The sequence below is a fragment of the Sceloporus occidentalis genome, unplaced genomic scaffold, assembly GCF_023333645.1.
Source record: "Sceloporus occidentalis isolate IW3139 unplaced genomic scaffold, rSceOcc1.0.p SCAF_5, whole genome shotgun sequence".
In the NCBI taxonomy this organism is placed as follows: Eukaryota; Metazoa; Chordata; class Lepidosauria; order Squamata; family Phrynosomatidae; genus Sceloporus; species Sceloporus occidentalis.
In genome coordinates this window covers 47,706,958-47,729,440 of record NW_028316985.1, presented here as the reverse complement: position 1 = coordinate 47,729,440, position 22,483 = coordinate 47,706,958, and the positions used below count along the sequence as shown (strand labels likewise).

The following is a 22,483-nucleotide window of genomic DNA, read 5'->3' as shown; positions in this document are numbered from 1 at the left end:
GTGGATATCAACTGCCATGATCCAATGTTGCAAGATACTGGAAGATGCAATCAAACAATATCTGGATGGTCATGGGTCCTCCATTCCTTCTATAAAGCCCTCACCTGGTAGTAAGTCCTTTTGAGCAAAATCAGGTTTATTTCTTGGGAGATGTACATAGGGTTGTCTCTTCCTGATGAGGGGCCATACCTCTTATATAGCTTATTCTTTTACATGTCAATATCTTTTTAAAATTTGTTTCATTGTTTTTTCTATTTTTAAAACACACTCTTATTATTTCAGTGTGAATTGCTTTGAGGCTACTTGGGTGTGCAAACAGAACAAAAAGCATATCAATAAATAGACAACTATGAATATGCATGTACATGACCCTCTTCAGGTGCAGGAACCCTGCAATGAGGAGGGCTGCCCCTGCTATGAAACAGAAAACAGCAATAACCTTACGTTGCAGATGGTGGTAGGTGGTAACAAGGTGTCAAGAGTAGAGTAGTGCCCCTTTAGCTAGCCTGCTGCCTTTAGGTGTTACAGAGTATACACTCCCACCTTTTGTGCTGAAATAAGGTGCAATTGTTTTCTGGACAGTGAATGTCTCATCATGTTCTTCATCTCAGGCAGCAAAATGTCTTCAGTCAGCCCTACAGGTCTTGGTGAGAGGAGTCTATATGCCTGGATGCACAGGAATCTTGTACATTATCAGAACGTGAATAGGGCAGAGGATACAATCTGCCACTACGCAGAGGCCCTGAACCCTATGCAAGTTTATGGACTACAGAGAACTTCATCATACCTCTGAAAGGAGTTTTCATACTTTTTTTAGTTATTTCAGTGAAAGAAATGTAAATATATCTTCTTCATAATGTTGACATAGGGCCTATGCACATTGGTACACAGTTTCACTTGTTGAAATACTGGACAACTTCTATTTTCACCCTAAAATAAACAATAAACACCTAACTTTCGAGTAATGAAGACAGTCTTCCATTCTGTCAGTTAAATCAATATCAGAGTGGAAGTTATTTACTGTTGCTTCCATGGAGATTTATCACTGCCACTGTCACAATTGACATCACTTGTCACAATGAAGATCACCTCCAGCGGCAGGCCCCAAAATGGCAATTTCACAGTTCATGCACAATGACAACTGCTTCTATCTCAATAAATATCTCAATATCTCTGTATATCATTCCAGTTAGGAAGGGACAATATCTTGGATGGACTTATATACAAAATATATATTTAAAACAGTTGGGGGAGAGGTTTGTTGTCTATTTCCAGAAGTGTTTTCGATTCATACTTTCCCATCAACCTGTTATCTTCAACTGAAGTTAGACTTTCCTTTGCACACAGATCTTCTTCCAAGACTGGAGCTTCATCTTCAGTTCAATAATGGATATGACTTCATCCTTAGTGAATATACAGAGCTGTTCAGTATTTCAGGAAGAAAGCCCGGTGATAAGCAGCATAGCTGATACTAAAGAAGCAGGAAAGCTTGAGGAATTAGGCAAGAAGCAGACAAATAGATCAGGGTAGAAACATTGCAAGTTGGAATGTAAAAATAATAGGAGGACATCCTGAAAGACTGAAATGGGTTTAAGATACAGACTCTTATAATTTTATTTTTAGAGAGCCTGCTAAGAAACCAGACCACAAAGGAAAACTCATGTGGCCTTAGGTTAACATTCCAAAACTATTCAAAAATGAATTAGATATAGGAGGCTAAAAATACATAAGACTAAGGTACTTGAATTACAACAACACCTTTTTTGATATCAGAATACATATGCCATTCTGTGTACCCATTGCGTGGCCTGCAATTTATCCATGGAATAGCACGTCAATTTACCAGGGTACACAAATAAAGAACTAAAAATTACAAATTGTTTGGACTAGCATTTTAACATGTATTCCTTGTAATTCCTTTTTTATAAATCTATATGACAACACTCCTCACCTGAAAATAAGTGAGTTATTCATCAAATGCATCACCAATCTGTGCTAGCAGGGACAAATTCTCATGGTGCATGTAACTATCTTGTGAGGGAGGAGAGCTATCCTAGAATAACAAATTGTAATGAAAACAGGAAAAAATGAAATAAGGATACAGTTGTAGGCGCAAGGCTTTTTGCCTCCCCCCCAGCAGAATGTTTCTGTTTCTCAGTGAGTTCACCCATAATGGTTAAATCAACCACAACAATAACAAAGAGCAAAAGAAAACCAATTGCTGGCAGAATGAAGAAGTGATTTCTAAATACAGTATATCCCAAAACAAAAGAAACATTGGTATGGATGGCTGAGCAAATGAAGGGAAATACTTCACACAGAAATATCACAAAAATACTTTGGGAGAAATTGCTGCCTGCTCTAAACTGTTCTGCTGACAGAACTCCCAACTGGTGGAAAGTCACAGAGCACACATCAATGGGATAATTTCTTGCGTAAACCCTATTAAGATAAAATGGATCTGTGAAATAACACAATGACAATAATACAAAACTCAGCATGCATCCTCTTATGTGAATGGAAGTGAGTGTGAGCAAATAGCTCTGTCACAGACATAAGACATTAGGTGACTTGATAAATGTCTAGGGGCCCTTTCATACTAGACAACTAATGCCCTATTATTCCATTAACTACTGCTGCATCCTAAGGAATCCTTAGAATAGTAGCAGTGAGATATTCTCTCTGGATGACAATTCTAAATGTCCTTCCTAACGTGCCAATCCCAGATTTCCATAGGATGGAACCATGGCAATTAATGCAAAATAAAAGTGCTGAAGTTGTGTACTCTGAATGGGCTGCAGGTCTTTGGTAGAAAATCCTATAGGGAAAACTAACAGTTTAGTAACAGAACTTATCTTGCACATAGACTATCCCAAGTTCAATCCATAATGCCTCTGCTTTACTAGGGTCTTGATTGAAGGGCTTAAAATGCTTTGTCTAGATGCTTGGAATGCCAGTGATGGTAAGAATAGACAATACTGGCACATGATATGGAGCAAGGTCTGACCTATTATCAGGATGAGTGAGAGTGATGCCTCAGGGAGCAGTATTAGAAACATGGAGAAGAAGAATGAGACATTAGTCGACATATAGCCTGCCTGGTATCTTCTATGCTAACATTTTGCTCTTAGGGCCAGTGGAAAGCACTGTTCCTCACCAAGATCAAAATAAGATACTTCTTTACATGGACCAGTTAGTTAACGGAGCCATCTTGTTCTTTGTCCCAGACAGAAAAATGTTTTAGGATGGCCAGGGTTTGAAGGCAAGACATCCACCTCTTGAAGCTAAGCAGAGCTGTATAGTCAGTATTTGGGTGGAAAACTAGGAAGCTATAAACACCATCCTGAGCTCTGTTGCAGAGAAAATAGAATAATTAACAAAATAATTAATATATGATTGTAATAATTAACAAAATTAAAAAGAGTTGGTTCAATAGTCTGGGTAAGCATAACGCAGCTTGATGAATTCATATGATACTGCATTCCCTCCCCATGGATACATGTGGCCATTTTCTAGCACTAGGGGAAAAGACCCCTCTTCAATAAAATTCTAAATGTCTATTTCACAGGGATAAATGAAATCATCAGTATGAATTCTCTTTCTTATTTTTCAAACATTTTTCTGTTCCAACTTCCACATTAGTTTGAAAGCATATATTTATGGGTGTGTATACACCTTTTTGTGCACAACCATACCTAACATATTTTGGCAGCAATTTTCCATAATATGACTGTTTTGTACATTTTTTGCTACCTATAACAATCTTTTATGTATACATATTTTGTTTTCAGAAAATGAATCGCAGATTCTGAAAAGTGTGAAAAACAAAGGATGATAATGTTCCAGTTTACATACTGATTGGAGAAGTTTATACCTTGCTACTGACATTCAGATTATACTCTTCTCCTCTCTATTATTACAGCCTCAAAAAGCTGTGAATTGTAGCCCTTACAGTTAAAGTTTCATACACAAAACAATTTCCAGAACTGGAATACAGTCACCATATTATATGACAGAAATTATTCACATTTCTGCAGATAACGTCTAAGATCACTAAATATCACCTGCACCACACATGATGGTAAAAAGAACACTGCTAGCATGCAAAACTGAAAGTATACTGCCCATAGAGTTAACAGAAGCTACTTCAGTATTGAGGGAATGAACCCAAAGGCAAATGAGATTGGATGAGTGAATCATTTCAGGGTAATGAATTTCAGTAGAAGAAGATATGTTGGCTGGGAGAACAAGAACAGTGGATACACTTATTGAGGTTTATGAAATGATAATTACAGTTTTATATCATGTATTTTCAGCTGCAATGGGTATCAACACAGCTTTCTTACAGTGCTCACAGTAGAGAATACTTGGCTGCATTAACAGGACTTCCAGATCAAATTTGCTTTCCAAACAAAACAAGCCACCAACCACTGTACAAACACAAACCACCATCACATTTTTAATTTATACGGGGATATGATGGAGTCAAATTCTTTTGACAATATACTGGTATTGGCCTACAAAAACTTTAAATTATGAAACAGCATTTGCTTTGTTTAGTGCATCTCTTCTTCCCAAAGGAGAGATGGTGAAAACAACAGATATGTGGATTTGGAACTGGAGAGATGGATAAGAACTGGTTTGCACTTCCTATAAAATCCAAACATTCCAACAAACTTATCATTGTATATTGCCTGACTGAACAAGTAAAAACTAGATTGCTTTTGTTTGTTTTGTGATTCCCCAGACTGCCAATGTCTGTAGCAAAGGAAAAAACCCAACAACAACAGAAAATTCAGTCATTTTAGAGAATGGCACCATTGGGGATTCAAGCAACAGTGTTTCTTTCCCTAATAAAGAAGGATAAACCTGCTGCAGTAGGTTTACCTTATTGACTTGGTGGCTGTAAAGTCCATATGCTAATGCTTCTAATGATCAACCATTCCTTTTGACTTTTGGTAACAAGTATTCTCATACAGTTAATATCAAAAAGAACTTTGTGCTCCACATCTGTAATTTCCAAATTGCCATTTTTAAACTCCCCTAGTCGCAAGTAAGTAGTACATTGCCTGCCCTTTTTACCCCCAACCATTTTTTCCCCAACTTCCAGAGCCCCATGATGCAAGATATCATTCTGTCGGTCTTCTGTCCCCGTGATAACTTTAATTCTATTTATTTTAATAGGCTTTTCAAAGACAATCACATAGAAATCTCCAGTTGAGGGTGCTTTGCCCCAGAAGTACTCATCAACACTACTGTATGCCTTGCTTGCTTCATAATTTTCAAATACATTCATGTTGGTGTGAAGAATGGCAGGTGGGTTATCAGGAAGGTCAAATGAATCCTCTTCAAAGTCATCATCTTTTAATTTATTCTCAGCTCCTTTGTAAGATGAATAATAACCCATATGTTGGAAAAGAGAGGGTTTAAAACGTATCACATCCTTTTGAGCCAGCAGCCCACGGAAATGTATCAGCAGCCAATCACAAGGCATTTCCTGGTAGAACATCAGCAAAAAATGAGCCAGTCGGGGAAGATCATGTGAATGATATAACTTCCCAATGTAGCCCAGTTTGGAAAATTCTAATGTCACCCAATATGTTCCTTCTCTTGAAGTTATGACTTTCTTAACAACAGTCAAGAAGTTTTTGGCACATCGAACATCATCTTCTAACATCATGTAGTAATCAGAAAGGTTAGCACAAAAGTTAAGCAAAAATGCATAGTCTACATTTTGCTTGGAACGAAATTTCACCCGGTCTTCTGGGTCATTATAATTTCTCTTAAGGCCATCCAGCACTGGATAGTACTCTTCTGGCGTGTGGATCACCATCAATCGCCCAGCAATTACATGATGGGCAAATTTCTGTGAAATATCTTGAACCATTCCATCACACCAGGTTGAGTCAAACTCAGCTAGGTGTACCACTACAGCAATTTCCTTCAGTTCTTCATAACTTGATTGCTCAAATATGGATTTGATTGTCTCCAGCAAATAATTTCCCTTTTTCCGTTTGACTGAGGATAGTCCAATAGTAAGATATCCTACAGAAATAAAGAGAGTTAGACCTTTTTTAAAGAAGAAGAAAAAGAAGAAGAAGAGACAGACAATGTAACAGTGTAAGATAAAAACAGATTACAGTGTCATTCAACATGAATTATCTGCATGTTAAAAGCCACAGCAAAAAAATCGGACTTTTTCTTTTTTTTCTTAGGATATACTTCCCACCCCAAATTTCACATTACAAATTACTTTTGAAGGTATCCTGATTTTATGTGTCCACTTGAGTCATAGTGGGGATGATAGAAACCGCTGTTCCTATTGTTTTAATATCAGATTCCCCCAGAATGCATAGATCCCACCCCAATGCCTGTCATTCCTTGAATTACATGAAGAGGTAGTGATCTGTATTTGCTAATCCATACAGTGAAATGAGCAAGCTTTATAACCTTTTATCTTCAGGATGATATACAAGGAGCATATTGATGCTACTGCATTAAACATTAGTTGTTAACTGCATGAAGTAGTGTGGAATGGAGTAAAAGCTAGGAGGTATATGTGCAGAGATGCCAGCAGGAAAAATATAATATATATTTTATATATAAACATGCTACAATCTGTCAGAAGGATGGGAATTCAGAATGATTGCACTCAAACTGTTTACAACTCCATCCATTAGTGAACGAACAACATGATGAGTTGCCTTATTTCAAAATACATTTCACAGAAAGGAAGGGGAGGGAGGGAGGGAGGGAGGGAGGAGAAGAAGATCCAGTGAAATTCTTGCAGGGGTCATATTGTTTTCAGAAGGAAAGCCAAGTGTAGCTCAGGGATGTCAATTATCATGTTCTATGAGTTTACCTGCAGATGGGAATAGTTTTCTAGGGTGCTTGACAGATGACCCCTGAGGGGCGGCCTGCAGCCACCCCTTTTAGTGCTATATTGGGACCACAGCAACTACATACCACAGCCCTGACCTCACCTTTCTGGGGTGCTTCTTTTTCTGCAAAAAGCGGCTCCTTTTTGTGCCCCAGAAAGGGTGTCATAGTTGCCAGTGCACGGATTTTCTGTGCTCCTTTGGTGCTGCATCATGTAGACATAGTGCCAGAGGAGCACTGTGACACTGCGTGCCATGTGCTGAGGTGAGCAGCATCACACCAGCCTGGGGGTGGAATTGGGGCATGCATCATGTGGACACCATACCCTGACTCTGACCCCAGGTCGGCCTTAATAGCTGGTCTGTACAGCCCCTAGGTCACCTCTTTGCTATAGCAGAAAACAAAGATTTCTGTACTGTTCTCAAGAGGTGCTGATGTTTAAAAACTTTGACAGAATGATTTTATGTAGAAATGGGTTTTCTGCACAAAAGCCATAATTGTGCTAAAAATGTTCTCTGTGCAGGAAACACTGTTTTCTGCAAAAAGAATCCACTCTCTTTATTGTATTCTATGCAGAAAACCATGTGGGTTTCTCTCTCTCTCTCTCTCTCTCTCTGTGTGTGTGTGTGTGTGTTCTTTTGCAAAATTACTTTTAATGAAGTAGACTTTGCAGACTACCAGGACTTTTCCACTCCACTTCTCCATTCTTCTTGATGGAGTTTTCCCAAGCATGAGAACACCCATTGTTCTTTTGTGAAATTAGTTTTAATGAATATTGTTTCCATCCTTTCCATCCTTAACCCTGCTTAAATCTCTTCCATTAAATTTGATATTTAAATTTAAATGTGACAAACTTTGTCTAACAATTTTGTGTACCCATAGAATTTGTAGAGTTCAGTGCACAGATGGCCTTCTTATGGAAAACTGTTTTACACTTGTTGCTATGGCACTGACCAAAAAGAGTGAAAATAATTTCCTCATGTAAGGGTTTGCACAACATTTAGGGAGACTGGAAGTATGAAAAATACTGTAAACACATACAGCAGGATCTTTCTTAAAACAACTCTTGGGTTGTTTTCCTTTGGGTTTTGATTTAGTAATTTAGTTTTGTAGTTATTTAAATACTTGCTGCACATCAGCTAGGTTGCTTACATTCAAGAAATTCTTATTTCTTATTTATGAAATTTGAGAAATTCACATTTTAAAAATCTCTTGTGGGATATATATGGAAAAATACCATTCTTTCTACCTAATCTATGGGGATTAGTGCACAGCTAAATAAAGTGACTTACCACTCCCAAATTCAAGCCAAATTGGGGCTGCCCCCTGGTGTTACTGCATGGCTTTTGTCCCCAAAACTGCCATCTGGGTCCCTGAACTCACTTCAGCAGTCATTTTTCAAAGTTGGGAGCCTTCCGACTTTGAAAAATGGTTGCCAAAGCGAGTTCAGGGACCAGTATTGGAGCTGAGCCGTACCCAGATGGCAGTTTTTTTGGGGGAAAGCTGTGTAATAACACCAGGGGGCAGCTTGAATTTGGCTTGAATTCAGGAGCTGTAAGAAGCTTTATTTTACTGTGTGATAAGCTCCTATGTCACAAGATTTTGAGGGGCTGGGGGTGTGATGGGATAAGCTAACTTTATCTGTACTACTATGAGCTCTTTAATAGAAAGAATTTCTGTTATATTAAATAAAAATTTACTTTTTGTCTTTATGAGATACATAAGAATAAGAAGTAAAATATTAAATCTTGAATTTTTCTACATGGAGTTTGGCTGATGTACCATTTTTTTTTAAAAATGGACAAAATCCCATCAAGCATCCATTTTATAAAAATAATAAAAAATATCCTCCAGTTCATGGATGGCATAAAACCCCTTTTCTTTGTCTACTCTTAGCTTCTTCACATGTGATTTATAGGGTCTATAGAAAAGAAAAGTTTCTTGGTGTAATTCTGAATTCAAGCTAATTTCACTTAACTCCATGAAACAGCAAAATTCAACCTGGCAGTTTCTTCTATGTTTGTGGCAATTAGATGAGATAAAAATCTTGCTTTCATTAATGAAATTGGAATGTTCAGATACTTACTTTTTCTTAGCAAAGGTGTGCCAGCCAGATAGCGATAGGAGACATTTATTGATCCTGAGAAATTGGATAGATCCTTAAAAGTGTGAACATATCGCTCTGAGTTTAATTGATGTGTTGCTGTTTCCCTGACTAACTGCTTGTCTCCATCCTATCAGTTGAGAGAGAAAGAGAAAAATAAATAAATAAGGCAGACATAGTAGCAGTTAACACAGTGGAAGGAATGATTAGGGGCATAGACTTTATTTTACATTGCACATGTATGCAGTTTTGTCTCTGCATTTTAATTCCAACTGAGCAATAGGTCACATTATGTCAGAATTAGTGGTCCCGGATAGAGGAGTTCCTGAAATGTATCATATTAATCAAGTTTGCTAACTACTGTGCCAGGAGCTGTTCCACTCCGATCCCTGTCAAAGGAGTGAAAACTTTCAGGAAGTGTTAATATCATGAGGCATCTGCTCTTCTGTCTTTGAAAGAGGTCTGGATTTGAGTTGATGGAGGTTTTTTCTTCTCTTGTCACATTTGGCATGATTTATAGGCTGAATAGAGTGATTTAGATTAGCATGCCCTGGAGAAGACCCCAAAATACATTCTGGTGAGGGAAAGATATCCTTGCCACTTCTTTAGCGGCAATCATATTGGGGTGGTGAAGAGGACAGCTTCCTTTATGAACTATTTCTTGGAACTGGGTAGTGGTTATTCTTTTCCTTTGGAGACCACTACATTATTAATGTCTAGTCTACACTTTGTTAGCTGCCCAGACTTTATTTGGAACAAAGTTTCTGTGTTTGCTGTGGTTCAGTTTAATTCAATAAAGATGTGTCCAGCATTCAACATTACTGTTTTCAAACTTCATTCTGGGGTGTGGGGGCAAAGGCATCATACAGCCAATTTAGTATGCCCTTATTGGTGATTTTACATTCCCACTACATATAGATCCATATATCTGAAACTGAATGGGTGACATATACCACTTGATGGATTTATGCACACAGTTTCATCTCTCCAATATTTGATCTGAACCCTGAATATATACAACTGCTCTGATCAAGTCTCTTTCAAAATCCCATTTATTTTATTACTATTCCCTTTACCACATTGCTTCTGCAGTGCTCCCTTCCTAATTTACAGTGAGTTGATCCAAAATCAGTTAAAGTAATGAGCTAAACAGGCCACAACTTAATTCTCATTGATTTCAATGAGAACTCATTTAACAACACCTGGATCTAATCCATTCCATGCAGTTAAAAGTGATATAGTTTTTACTTTTACTTTTTGATGCTATTTTGCATCAATCAAATTTTGGGAATAGTAGTAGCAGAAGCAGCAATATTTTGCACCAGGTGATGGGGAGGAGATAAACACTAATCAAAATTTCATTGAACTAAAACAAACCGACAGATTGCTTCTTTCTCAAGTTTATTAAAATCTGAGGTTGCTTTACATATCTCTGGAGATTTATAATTTTCCTGTCCTTATTTGAATGTAATGAAAGTATACAAACAGGAAAAAAATGTTTGCATCAAGCATATTTTTTGTCCTATTGCTACTTTTATTAGGGAAAGTTGTACAATAAAGATGAAGACTAGATTCACATTCTAGACTTCTGAAACAGGCACATACCATGTTCTCCTAATACATTTTTTTTTGCTCCTGGAAGATGCTGCAGTATGTTTCATATGTATCTTCCATGCCAGTGACTTCTTCAAGGTATGCCAAAACAATATTTCATCTGTTTGTATTGTACTTTCAAGGGATATTAATGCAAAAGCATCATGGATGCTGCATCTCAAAAGGAACTCTGTAGATTGTAGTTTATTTTTCCACATACTAGCAGTCCACAATTTAGTGCCTCCATTTGTACCAACTTTCTTCCAAACACAACTGTTACCTATGACCATTCGTTTACCTCATCTTCTGGTCTTAGTCTCTAGCAATTTCTAGAAAAAAAGAGGACAAGGCATGGGAGTGAAGTTGACTCTTCTTCTTGCTCCTCTCACTGCTGATATCCTTGGAGAAGATATAGGTGAATGAACAAGAAGTTTTTCATAGCTGGAAGGTTTTTATATTTGCATTATGGCCCCTGCTGGGTAATGTGTTTCAGCAGTTTTCTCAGCAATACTGGGTCTTTACACTAGCCCTGGATATACATTTTCCCTGTAAATTGTATATCTACTCTTATCAGTGTCACCACCCAGTGATCTTCACAGCAGTATTCAGAAGCACAAGGATTTTAATTATCCAACAAATCACTATAGAATTCTGAAAATTATTTTATTTCCCACGTATTTCGAATTACAAGGAGGAAGGCACCAGGAAGCATACTTAAACTATTAAGCTTCCATAACTAGAAGACAATGAATGTATTATAAAAGCCAAGTCTGCTGACAAATATGGCCAGGAAGAGCAAACAAAATAAAGGAGGGGAAACCGAAAAGCCACAATAGCCTAACACAGTGACTGTGTTTAGACATAAAGAGAGACAATTGTTTGTTTAGCCAAATCATGCTTTGCTTTAATGTCTGTGTCTATACTGGCCCACAAACCACAGTCTGAAGATGGTTTGAAACTGCTTTACAAACCACAGTCTGTGCTAAATGTGCTTTGCTGTTTCATCTACATTCACATCCCTGCACTCTAAACTTTGACTCAAATGGCTGTTGTACCATGGAGATAAGAATGAACATATGAAGCCGAGCATTGACTATAAGGTAAAGAAAAGCCAAAAGGCATCATTCAACCATTATTTGCTTATTGTACCGCTGAATGCTCAAACTATAGTGCATGTGCTTAATTATGGGTATCACAAATTATGTCTTAATCCATCACTAGATGGGCCATAATAGTCTCAGGGGAACTGGGCAAGCACACCCAGGATTCATCAATGGAATGTGCTAAATTTATTGTGAATATAATAATGGAAAGCAAACTCTCTTATTATAAAAAAGACAAACATAAGACATCATGCCATCTGGGAAGTTCACATAAAGATTTGAAAACAGGCAAAACAGAAACAGCATAAACGTCAATAAATAAAAAGCACTGAGATTCATGTGAGGGATTTTGAAGCAATTAGCAAACCAAAGGAGGCATCAGTGAGATTGACAGAAAATATGGTATAAACCAGCTCAAATTTAATCATAAGGAAGGGGTTGTGAATAAATAAAATCCCACACAAAATCTTAATGCAAAGCAGTACCACTAGAGGAAGATGCATTTCGAATCTGGAGCAGAATAGGAAAAGAAAACATATTACCAATCATGTAATTTCTTTACTAGTACAGATTGTGTTACTGGAGCAAGAACAGCTGTATATTAATGCAAATTCTACCAGTGATATTGTTTAAAATTATAAAAATGGATTGTATTATCAAACTGAACAATGATTTTGGCTGAATGAATTGCTCATTCTTGCTAACTTTAGGAATTTTGATGCTTTCTTTCAAGAGGATGTGGAAGACAATAATCTATAATTGTTATAAACATTGTTATAAACATTTTAGTGGCTTCCAAAGGCATCTCAGTTGTAGCTATTAGGAGGAGAATGTTGTGCTTAGATGGATCTCTGTCTTGAGCTAGCAAGGTAATTTTGATGTGCTCATGTGCCATGTTTTTTTCTTTCTCAGTTGGGGACTGAGGGAAGGGTTCTGAATGACTCCAGTTTATGACAAATATGAACATCTGCAGCAGCTGGCAGCTGAAAGTCTGTTTATTTAAACATTGTAGAGCTTCTGACAGATGTCAACTTTTGCTATACCAAGCATGCATGGTAAGGCTGATGTTTCAGTGCTTCATATTTATTCTATAAATCAGACAGAAGTGAAGAGAGTGTTTCAACAGGGATAGTTGTATTTGTCCTCAGTTCCACTGCTTGGCAATAAATAATTGTCTACTTCTGCTCACAAACAATAGAGATGAAAGAAGTATCCATTTTTTTCCATCTTGGGAAGGTTATCATGTTGTAAAAGATTCACACACAACAGGCTGAAATACCTCCATGTTTTGTTTTGGTTTTTGTACAAGAGTGCTTAACTCTTTTTGTTGTCCTACATTTTTACAGGATAGTCAAGATGGTTTTGTGTTTGTGTCCTGGACAAGAATTCTGGGATACCAGAGTTCAAATTCCCCTTCAACCATGGAAACCCACTGAGTGGCCTTGAGCAAGTCACACTCTTTCCACATTATATGAAGGCAAATCTTTCTGCATAAATCTTGCCATGAGAACCCTATGATAGAGTCACCATAAGTTGGAGCCAAAATGAAAGTACATAACAACAACACACCTTCATGCATCATACAATTGTACATATCTAACTTACCAAGACATAGCTATCTTCAATGTATAAGTTCATGAACAATAAGCAGATGACAAGAACTCCTAGAAAAGATACTGCTGATCGCTTTCGTAAACACCTCATTTTGTCCAAATGATGCAGTGTGGATCTCATATGAAGAAAGGCATACAGCTCTTCCTATGGGGAAAAAATGTAGTGAAATTTGATATGGTTTAGGAGTCTAGCTGGAATCATCATTATGTTTACAGTTTTAAAACTACTAGACTCATTCTTTCTTACTGGTGTTTTTTCTTACAAGTGTTCACATATTTTATCAGCTGTTTCAAATCAGTATAGAAGTACATCCCACAGGAAAATTGGAAACGTTGGGGGTAAAAAACTTCATAATCAATGTTTATCTTCTGGCTCATGGTCACTTCTAACTTACATCTGCCAAATTTAATGTTTGCTTTAAATGGTATACTCATTTTATTTATTTATTTTACATGATAGTCAATATGATTCTCTAGAACTGTATGCAATCCATTGGAAGACATTCTGTGAAAACCATAGTAAATTTAATGGAACTTAATTGATTCAATTTTTTTCTTTTCTTTTCACAACTGTATGCACTGTATTTGAGGGCCAAATTTGATGTTACATAGAGTTCCATGTTACTTTGCGCTGTATGTTTTTGTTTTCAAACAGACTTTGCAGTCTGCCTATCTGTACTATAAAAGTACAGACAGGGAAAGGGCAGTATGACTCTTTTCTGCACGAATCAGTTCTTACCCTATTGTTTTTCTCTGAGTAAGGAGAAACAGAAAACACAGGCAGGTTACAGACCGCCAAAAAGTGGCGGTCTGGCTCCGCCTCCGCTTGCAGCATCCGGGAGCCGCAGCCTTTAAACCACGTGGCTCCTGGACGCTGCAGAGAAGGAGCGCGGAAATTGTACTCCTTCTCAGGCCCCGGAAGAGACGCCGCGAGGTGCTAGTCGTGCACTCATGGTGTCATTTCTGGGGCGCGATGTGCAGACGCAGTGTGTCCGCTACGTCAAGATGGCGGTGGCCGTGTGGAATGGGTGCTGCCATTTTGTGCATGCGGAGCGCTTACTAGGGTTAGGGGGGTGCGGAAGCACCGCCCCTTCCTAACCCTAGTCCGCGCTCATCACGTACTATATGGCGGTTTGTAACCCGCCACAGAATCCCGAAATGCCCAATTCTTTCCCCTGCCCCCCTTAGATCGATAGGTCTCAGATCATCATCCTACCCCTGTACAGTTATGGATTCAACACAACATTATATTCATTCTTCTTAAATATAACTTTCTATCTTCTAGCAACAGTGTAATTATGAATGGAGGATAAAGAAAGAAAAAGGGTTAAACCCACCCCAGCTGATATTCATGTGCTTGCATTTTCAGAGGCTATTTTTCAGTTTTGGTTTAAGAAAAGATCAGTGCATTAAAAATATTTGTTGATGATGTTTCACATATAAAGAACACCCTTACAGCTATTTAGAAAGTGTCCCAACGAGATGTTGGTGATTTCATACAGTTAATGCTTCCCTGTGTTATTTAATATGTGTATGTCCAGTAGTTATCTTCTTTGTTTTGTTGGTATGATGGCTATTGCAGTCTTGCAGGCTAGGTTGCTTGGTAGATGTGACAGACCTTTCACTGTAGCAACATCCCAACTATGGAACTCTCTCCCAAGGGAAGTAATCCTGGATCCATCCTGTTTACATTTCTGGCAGGCAACAAAGACTGTGCTCTTTCAGATGGTGCTTTGTCCATGAAATTGGTCTGCCTGTTTTAACCATATGGTTTTAAATTATTTTTAAGGCCAGTTTGTAGTTTAATTCATTATGTTTTGTAATCCCATGTTCATCACCTCTGGTGCCCCAGTGGGCTGAGAGGTGATACATAAATGCTTTCAATGAATGAATGAATATATCAGTTTTATGTTAGAAAAAATCATTGGCATTTTAAGACACACACCTTGTTTTAAATTATATCTCTGCAACATAGAATTTAATGAATGGCCTATCTGGTTGGATCCAGAATGTACTTCCTGTTACCCAAAGATTTGTATCCTAGTACTGGAAAGATAAACATTCACCACGTATTATTCAATAGTCAGAAGGTCTTGTTGCTTTAGCTATTCATAAACGTGTATTTTATAGACATCAACTTCAAGGAAATGTGGTTTTGGAAATATGGTCATCTTACACTAATGCATTTCTTAGCCCATTCCTTAACCATCTTGAATCCAATTATGTATTGGGGGGGGGGGGGGAATTAGTGCAACAGTTTTACAGCAATTGCCTTTTCAGTGAAATAACAGTTTTGTTTTCAGGTGGGATTATAGAAGACAACAGTAACACACATGCTTCATACATCTTATTAGCTTTAGAAGAAATTAGTGCTGGCTCTAAGTGGTGGGCTCCAGCCACCCCTTTGATAGCCAGATTGGGGCTGTGGCTACCGCAGCCGTGGTCCTGATCTGGCCTTTCCAGGGCACAAAAAGGATCTACAAAAAGCAGAGCAGTGCCATGATGCAAAGCGTCGTGTGGTGTAGCACACAGTGTCTCCCTGGGGGTAGAGCTGGTGCATGCATCATGTAGATGTTAGGCCCCGACTCCACCCCCAGCTGGCCTTTCAGGCTGGTCTGTACAGGTTGTAAGTCAGTGCTGGCCTTAATCTGTTCCATTCACATCCCAAATTCCTATTTTTCCCTATACCTTACTCACTGTGCTACCTGAATCAAGTTACTTCACTATTCTTCCTGGTTGGATGAGCCCTGCAGCAACTTAGAAATTCCTTTATGTATTATAAATGTGAAGTTGTGTGGTGTCTCCTCAATGACTGTAGCTGCATGTTCCCCCCCACAAGCCACTGTAAAGAGCTGAAGCATTACTGGAATGTTACATAGAATTTAATGTAATGCTGTAAAAAGTTAATGAGGATTTTTTTAAAAAAGAAGAACTACAGAAATATACAAATGGGAGAAACAGGACAAAAGTCTGTCTGAGTATGATGCCTCCGGCTCTATTGCAAGCCAGATTTGGAAACTGGACTTCTGCTGAATGCTCTTGCACTGATGGTCTAAGGCAAGCCTGGGATCTCATCTCAGTTAATATTTACTGACTGCTTTAGCGTGTATTTAGGATGAAACTTCTTGTCCATATTTTAAGAAGATATGGAAGAAGGGATATTGATGAGATAGTGGTTTCTTAATGGTCAGGACAGACATATAACTATGAAGTTGTTGTTGTGTGCCTTCACATTGTTTCTGACTTATGACAACCTTAAGGCAAACATGTCATGGGGTCTTCTTGGCACAATTTGTTCAGAGGTGGTTTGCCATTGCTTTACCTTGGGTCTGAAAGCATGTGATGTGCCCAAGGTTTTATAGCCAAGCAGGGAATCTTACCCTACTATCTGGAGTCATAAATCAACTCTCAAAACACTAGGGCCTGTTACAGACTGCCAAAATAAAGCTGTTTCAGGTCTCTTTGGAGGTATGCTATTTAAATGATGCATGGGTCCTAAGAGTCCGGAGGTCGCGCCAAAGCCACACTCCATTCCTAAGCACCGGAGTGCAGCTTTGGTGCAGCTTCCGGATTCTTAGGATACATGCATCATTTAAATAGCATACTTCCAAAGAGACCCAAAGCAGCTTTATTTTGGCAGTCTGTAACAGGCCTAGGCCATGCTATATAGGCTGCAAATTTTTTAGCTGTTGCAATTCAGACTAGAAGAAAAGTTTAAAATTCAATGCCATTCCCTAACAAAGTGCCTCTATATTGCAAAATGAGGTTTTGCATAACTTATAACATTTGGATATGATTTAAGTGTTGTTAGGTGCTATGGACAATCAGTTGCAGATTTATGCTTTGTAATACAGTAGTGTGAAAAGAAAAGAAATACTGGAATATAAATTGTATTTATAAGTATTATATCTGAAAAGGGAATTATCATAAGCAGTGCAAAAGTACAGGATTTTAAAAGCAAGATAGTATACAAATGACACCTAGAATATACTAAAATGGTAATGCCACTGGCAGGGTACAGCAATAGGTTACCTATGCCTGGAAACTTATTTGTACATTTATAATCACTAGATGGCAGCATTGATGCACAGCAGGTTTCTCAGCTCTCTGTTCTACAGTTTTCCCTTTAAACAACCTAAATGCAACCCCTCACTTTTTCTGCTTAGCAGACTTAAGGCCAAATCTGACCTAACATTTTCTTTCATGGGGGAATTTATATGAAAAACGTTATATCAGAATTGAAAAACCTTCTGGATTTTTAAAGGAAGAACTGCAAAAGAGAGAGAGAGAGAGAGAAGCTGTTTCTACTTATAAACACTGTTTTAAAATCCAATAACTAGATGGATGCATGTGTAATAGAAAGATAAAATTGGGACTTAATTAATATTTAATTTAATTATTCTGTTCCATTTTGAAAACTGCAATTACTCACAACAGACAATGCAATGCAGAGAAGACAGGAAAACAAAAACAAAAACCAGAAGACAAAGGTAGTGGTGTGCAGTGAGAATGGAGGAGGCTTACAAGACTGAATTGTTAATTCTGCTCCACACATCTGAAAATGAAGTCATGAGGCATGTTCCCTGTTCAGGCATGAATAAGGTAAATGCTGGGGAATCACACACGAGGAGTGTAAAGTCATCATAATTTGTGGAAGGCTATAAAAACAGGTGGAACATGTGGAAGGGATGAGGCCATATGAGGCTTGTGCGCAGCATCTCCTCATATGTTTAAATAATTCAAGTTTGAGAAAGCCTGGACAGACTTTTTAAAAACCTGCTAAAGTAGGAGAAATATTGTTACTTATTAATTTAGGAGATCTGCATCGGGATAATTTGTTAACTCATCTTTGTCTTTCATCTTTGCCAATGAGGTTCCCTATGACTATAGGTAAAAGCTAGGGAAAAACAGCCAAAGTAATGCATTATAGCATGGCTCCACACAGACAGTGTCATTTCCCCTCCACCAGCTGCTGTCAAGCCCCCAAAGGGGCTGCAATTGCTGCCTTGCCAGGGGTGAAGTAAGGGGCAACCAGTTCAGATTACAAATTAGCAGATGGACTCAGATGGACAGGAGAGAAATGAAAATATGCTCAGGGATGGAATACCCCCCTTCTTCTTCCCCTATGAGCCCAGACCAACCACATCTTCATGGTCTGAATGACCTTACCCCTCCTTCCCCTTTCCACTGATAAGCAGCAGCAGGCCCTTTGGGCGGGGTGATATTTTGGAAGAGTGTGCAAAAGCCCCATCCAAAAAGAGACACACACACACATGTAAACTGCACTTACATGTGTCCATGCCATTAGCAGAATGTTGGCCATCATGACTGGGACCATTTCACACTACATAACTAAAGTGCCATAATTCTACTTCATCTATTCCATCTTTTGGAATCCTGTGATAAGCAATATAGGGAGAGTTATTTAGCATTCTCAGCCAGAGCCCTAGTGCCTCATCAAACTCCAAACCACAGAATTCTATAGGATGCAGCCATTGCAATTCAAGTGGAACAACTGCATTGTAAATGGGGGTTTCACACTGGCTGAAGTCATGCAATCATTTCTTAAAAATTGCTAACCATACAGATGTACCAGAAATCTTGAGGGCAGCTGCTCCTTTCTCCAGTTAATGTCCCATTAGACAAAAAACCATCAGTGCCAATGGGTGTTAATTCTCCTTTCTGGGTTACCCAAGAGTGTAAAATGTACAGAAGAACAGAAGGACATAATTCAAAGAGAAAGGACTATGCTTGATCTGAGTGTAGCATTTTTAGTCTAGCATTTCCTTCCCATAGCAGTCAACCAGATGCTTCCCAGAAATCCCAAAGCAGGATATAAGCAGAATTAAAAACAGCACACGTCCATTCATACTCTTCAGCACCTCAGATCTAGAAAAACCTTGTTTCTGAAACGGTCATATAGCCATCATAGTAAGAGACTATGATGATTACCTAAATAGCCACTGATAGCCTTATTCACCATGAATGTTGTGTATAATCCCTTTCCATGTTGGTACCTGTCATTGTTTGTCATTGTGGCAGTCTAACTCTATCCTGTAGGAAGAAGCTCTTCCTATTGTCTGTTTGTAATTACCCACAGTTCAGTTTCATTGGATGGCTCTGGAAGTATGAGAGATAAAATCTTCCCTCTCTTCATTTCCTCTCACTCCACATCTTACATAATTGTATACAGCTTTATCATGTTACCCTCTTACTTATCCTCCCTCCTTTTAAAGTCACAGACATTGTAACCTTCCCTCTAAGTGGCATCACTCCAACTCCTCAACATTTGGTTGCTGTTTCCCTGCTACTCTCTCATTTTTAAAGTTTGCTACCTAGGGGACTTTTCACACTGTATTATGGCATAATACTCCACTTTATCATAGATTCATAGGGGCTCAACAGACCGCCCTGAAAGGGCAGGCAGGAGCCACCCATTTTTGCTCCTGAGGGAGCCTGCAGCAACCAAACCGTGTGGGCTCCCTCTGCACCAAAAAGAACTTGCTAAAAACAGGTTCTTCTTGGTGAACATGGCCACCACTATGGTGCATCGATGATGCAAGCGCAGTGCTGCAATGTGTGGATGCTGTTATATAGTAGAAAGAGCTACTGATTCCTGTGGAGAAACTCTCATGGAGCCTTTGCATTATTAAATAAACTGGGCAGCAAATGAAAAGATGTGCGTTTTTTCTCCCTCCTCATGACATTATTCACTTTTGTTCTCTTTAGGTTGTAAAAGTGTGGGAGAATATGATAAAAGTGTCATAAAAGTGTACCATTTGCCAAGAGGGAAAAATCTGTTTGGCAAAAATGATGTTTTTACCATGCTCTCCCATGCTTTTACAACTTGAAGAGAACTAACATCATGCTGAGGGAGGAAAAGAAATGTGTGTCTTTTTGTTTGCTTGCCAGGTTTGTTTAATAAGTGATAAGGTTCATGGATATAGTATGTAAGCAAGGGGTAAAGCATAATTATTTATTCTTTTGCTTTCTTTCCTACTTAATGTGGTGAATTTTGTGCACTGGAAATATCTACTTTTAAAAAAATGAATTGATGCACAAGAGGAGTTGTGCTTACTTTAATATAAATAACAATTGGTTTGCCCCAGAGTGACTTGTTGGCATAAGTTTATTCCTGACCTAGGTCATCATTAGTCAGTGTGGTATAATAGTTTGAGTGTTTGACTATGATTTTGGAAGACCATATTTCAAATCCCTGCTCACCCATAGAAATCCACTTGTTGACCTTGGACAAGCCACACTCTGAGAGGAAGCCAATGGCAAACATCATTTGAATCAATCCTGCCATAAAGATCCTAAGATTTGTTTACCATAAAAAGACTTAAAGGCATATAACAACATCAAAAAGGCCCATTGTGTAATGGTGCAATAAACTGCCAGCCCCAGTACCCTTATTCACCAGACTTACTAAGATTGTTCTTCATTCTGGTAAACTCAAAGGGAAAATATGCAAAACGCAATTTAGACTAGTAGTACAACATATACATTAACAATGCTTCCTTCTCTGAAGATACCAGCCACAGATGCTGGCGAAACGTCAGGAAGAAACTCTGCTAGAACATGGCCACATAGCCTGAAAAACCCACAAAAAACTATGGATGCCAGCCATGAAAGCCTTCGACTTCACAATGCTTCCTTCTGTTTTTTGGCTTAGCAGTCTCATTGTTTTTTTTAAAAAGGCTTTGCTTGTAAAGCATTAGAGATGGAAAACATGAAGATCATGTGACAGTAATGTGCACTATTGGCCACCTTTGTGTCACTCTAAAGATATATCATTAACTATTATGGTTTATTCTGTTTGGCAAAGGGAATTGCAGATAGCAGCTGACCTCATCCTCATCAATCACATATAAGGAAGACCTTCTCCTGGATGCAATATCTGAATATGATTCAATGCTGGCACGTTAGCAGTCTGAACCATTGCTTCCTCTGATCTGGTCTGCTAACTACTCCCTTTTGCCACATTTTTACAGCCATTAGAATAGCTCTGTCTATGTTGTCCTGTATGATATCAAAATGTGGAGGATTTAGAAGTATAAATCACACCCTAGGGCAGAACTGTCAGGCTCTATTGGCTTAGATAACATATGATGACACTTTGAACATATTGGAATTCACAGATGTGCCTCCCCAGGTTGTTTCTAGGAAATATTTGCTTTGTTGACATAATTATACTCAGAAACAATGGTGTCTTTTTTCCAGAACATTTTAAAAGAATCTCTTCAGTCTTCTCCATGAACAGATAACTGTCATGAACATTTTGTATTTATTTCATTTAAGTGTTTTTCAATTTATAATTTGCCTTTATACCAAAAGACCCGCTTAACAGCTTGCAGCGATACTGGACTAAACATTCTTCTGTTTCATTTTTCAGGTTTAAAGACTGGTCGGAATCATGTTGGGAATTTACATCTTTATAACTAGACTTGTATGGACAGGAATTAGAATTGTGCAGTTGTGTAACAGCAGCATAGGGCTGCTGTTAACATTACTATGTAGCAGAGCCAACAAAGTGCCTGAGGCACAATGGAATGGGTACACAGCAAGACAGATATGCACAACATCAGTCCTGACACACATTGCATTTGTTTCAATGCATTGTGCACCAATGCACAATGGGCACTTTTTCTGGTGTCCCGTTATACACCTTTGCAATTCAGTAAGAGATTTTGTTAGCATCTCTGCTACATATGTATATGTAAAGTTATAATATGTAATCTAAGATGTGATATAGTGTGTGTATGGGAGGAGTGTAGAAATGTTTTCAAGAAAGTGGAAAAATTTGAACAAAATATCCCGTGCATAATTTCTCTGTGTCCTGTGGCTCCTTTGCCTTTTTCTTTATTCTACTTATTGCCACCTTCTAATTTTTGGACCAGTCATATAAACAATCCTAGGCCTAAAACAGATGGACCAACTAGAGTGGAAAGAGACTGCGCCAGTGCTGTTTGTGCCAGGACAACAGCATGTGCCTGGTTCCAATCCAGGCTGCTGCTGTGGTCCTGAACCACTCACTCCTTCTTGGCCCAGGTCTTTGCAAATAATGTAACCTCTGCACAGCTTCAGGCTGCGTTCAGGCCATGTGTCATGTGAACAGCATGCCCCCAACACAACCTGAAGCTGCATCATTTTGCCTATGATGATAGCCCTATTCAGTGGATGTTGAATTG

The 22,483-nt window shown here is 38.5% G+C and overlaps 1 protein-coding gene across 7 annotated transcripts in view; it reads right to left on the bottom strand.

Moving 5' to 3' along the window:
- Nucleotides 1-1,698: 1,698 nt before the first annotated feature.
- Nucleotides 1,699-22,483, bottom strand: part of MGAT4C (MGAT4 family member C) — a 462,300-nt gene continuing 441,515 nt past the window's right edge. For 6 of the 7 annotated variants that reach the window (XM_089526797.1, XM_089526800.1, XM_089526799.1 and 3 more), the window contains 3 exons: nt 13,285-13,437; nt 8,966-9,113; nt 1,699-6,045 (listed from right to left, as the gene is read on the bottom strand). In XM_089526797.1, coding sequence (XP_089382923.1) covers nt 4,889-6,045; nt 8,966-9,113; nt 13,285-13,437 — 1,458 coding nt within the window. In that variant the 3' untranslated portion in view covers nt 1,699-4,888. The remainder of the gene's footprint in view (nt 6,046-8,965; nt 9,114-13,284; nt 13,438-22,483) is intronic. The other variant, XM_089526803.1, reaches the window with a different exon arrangement.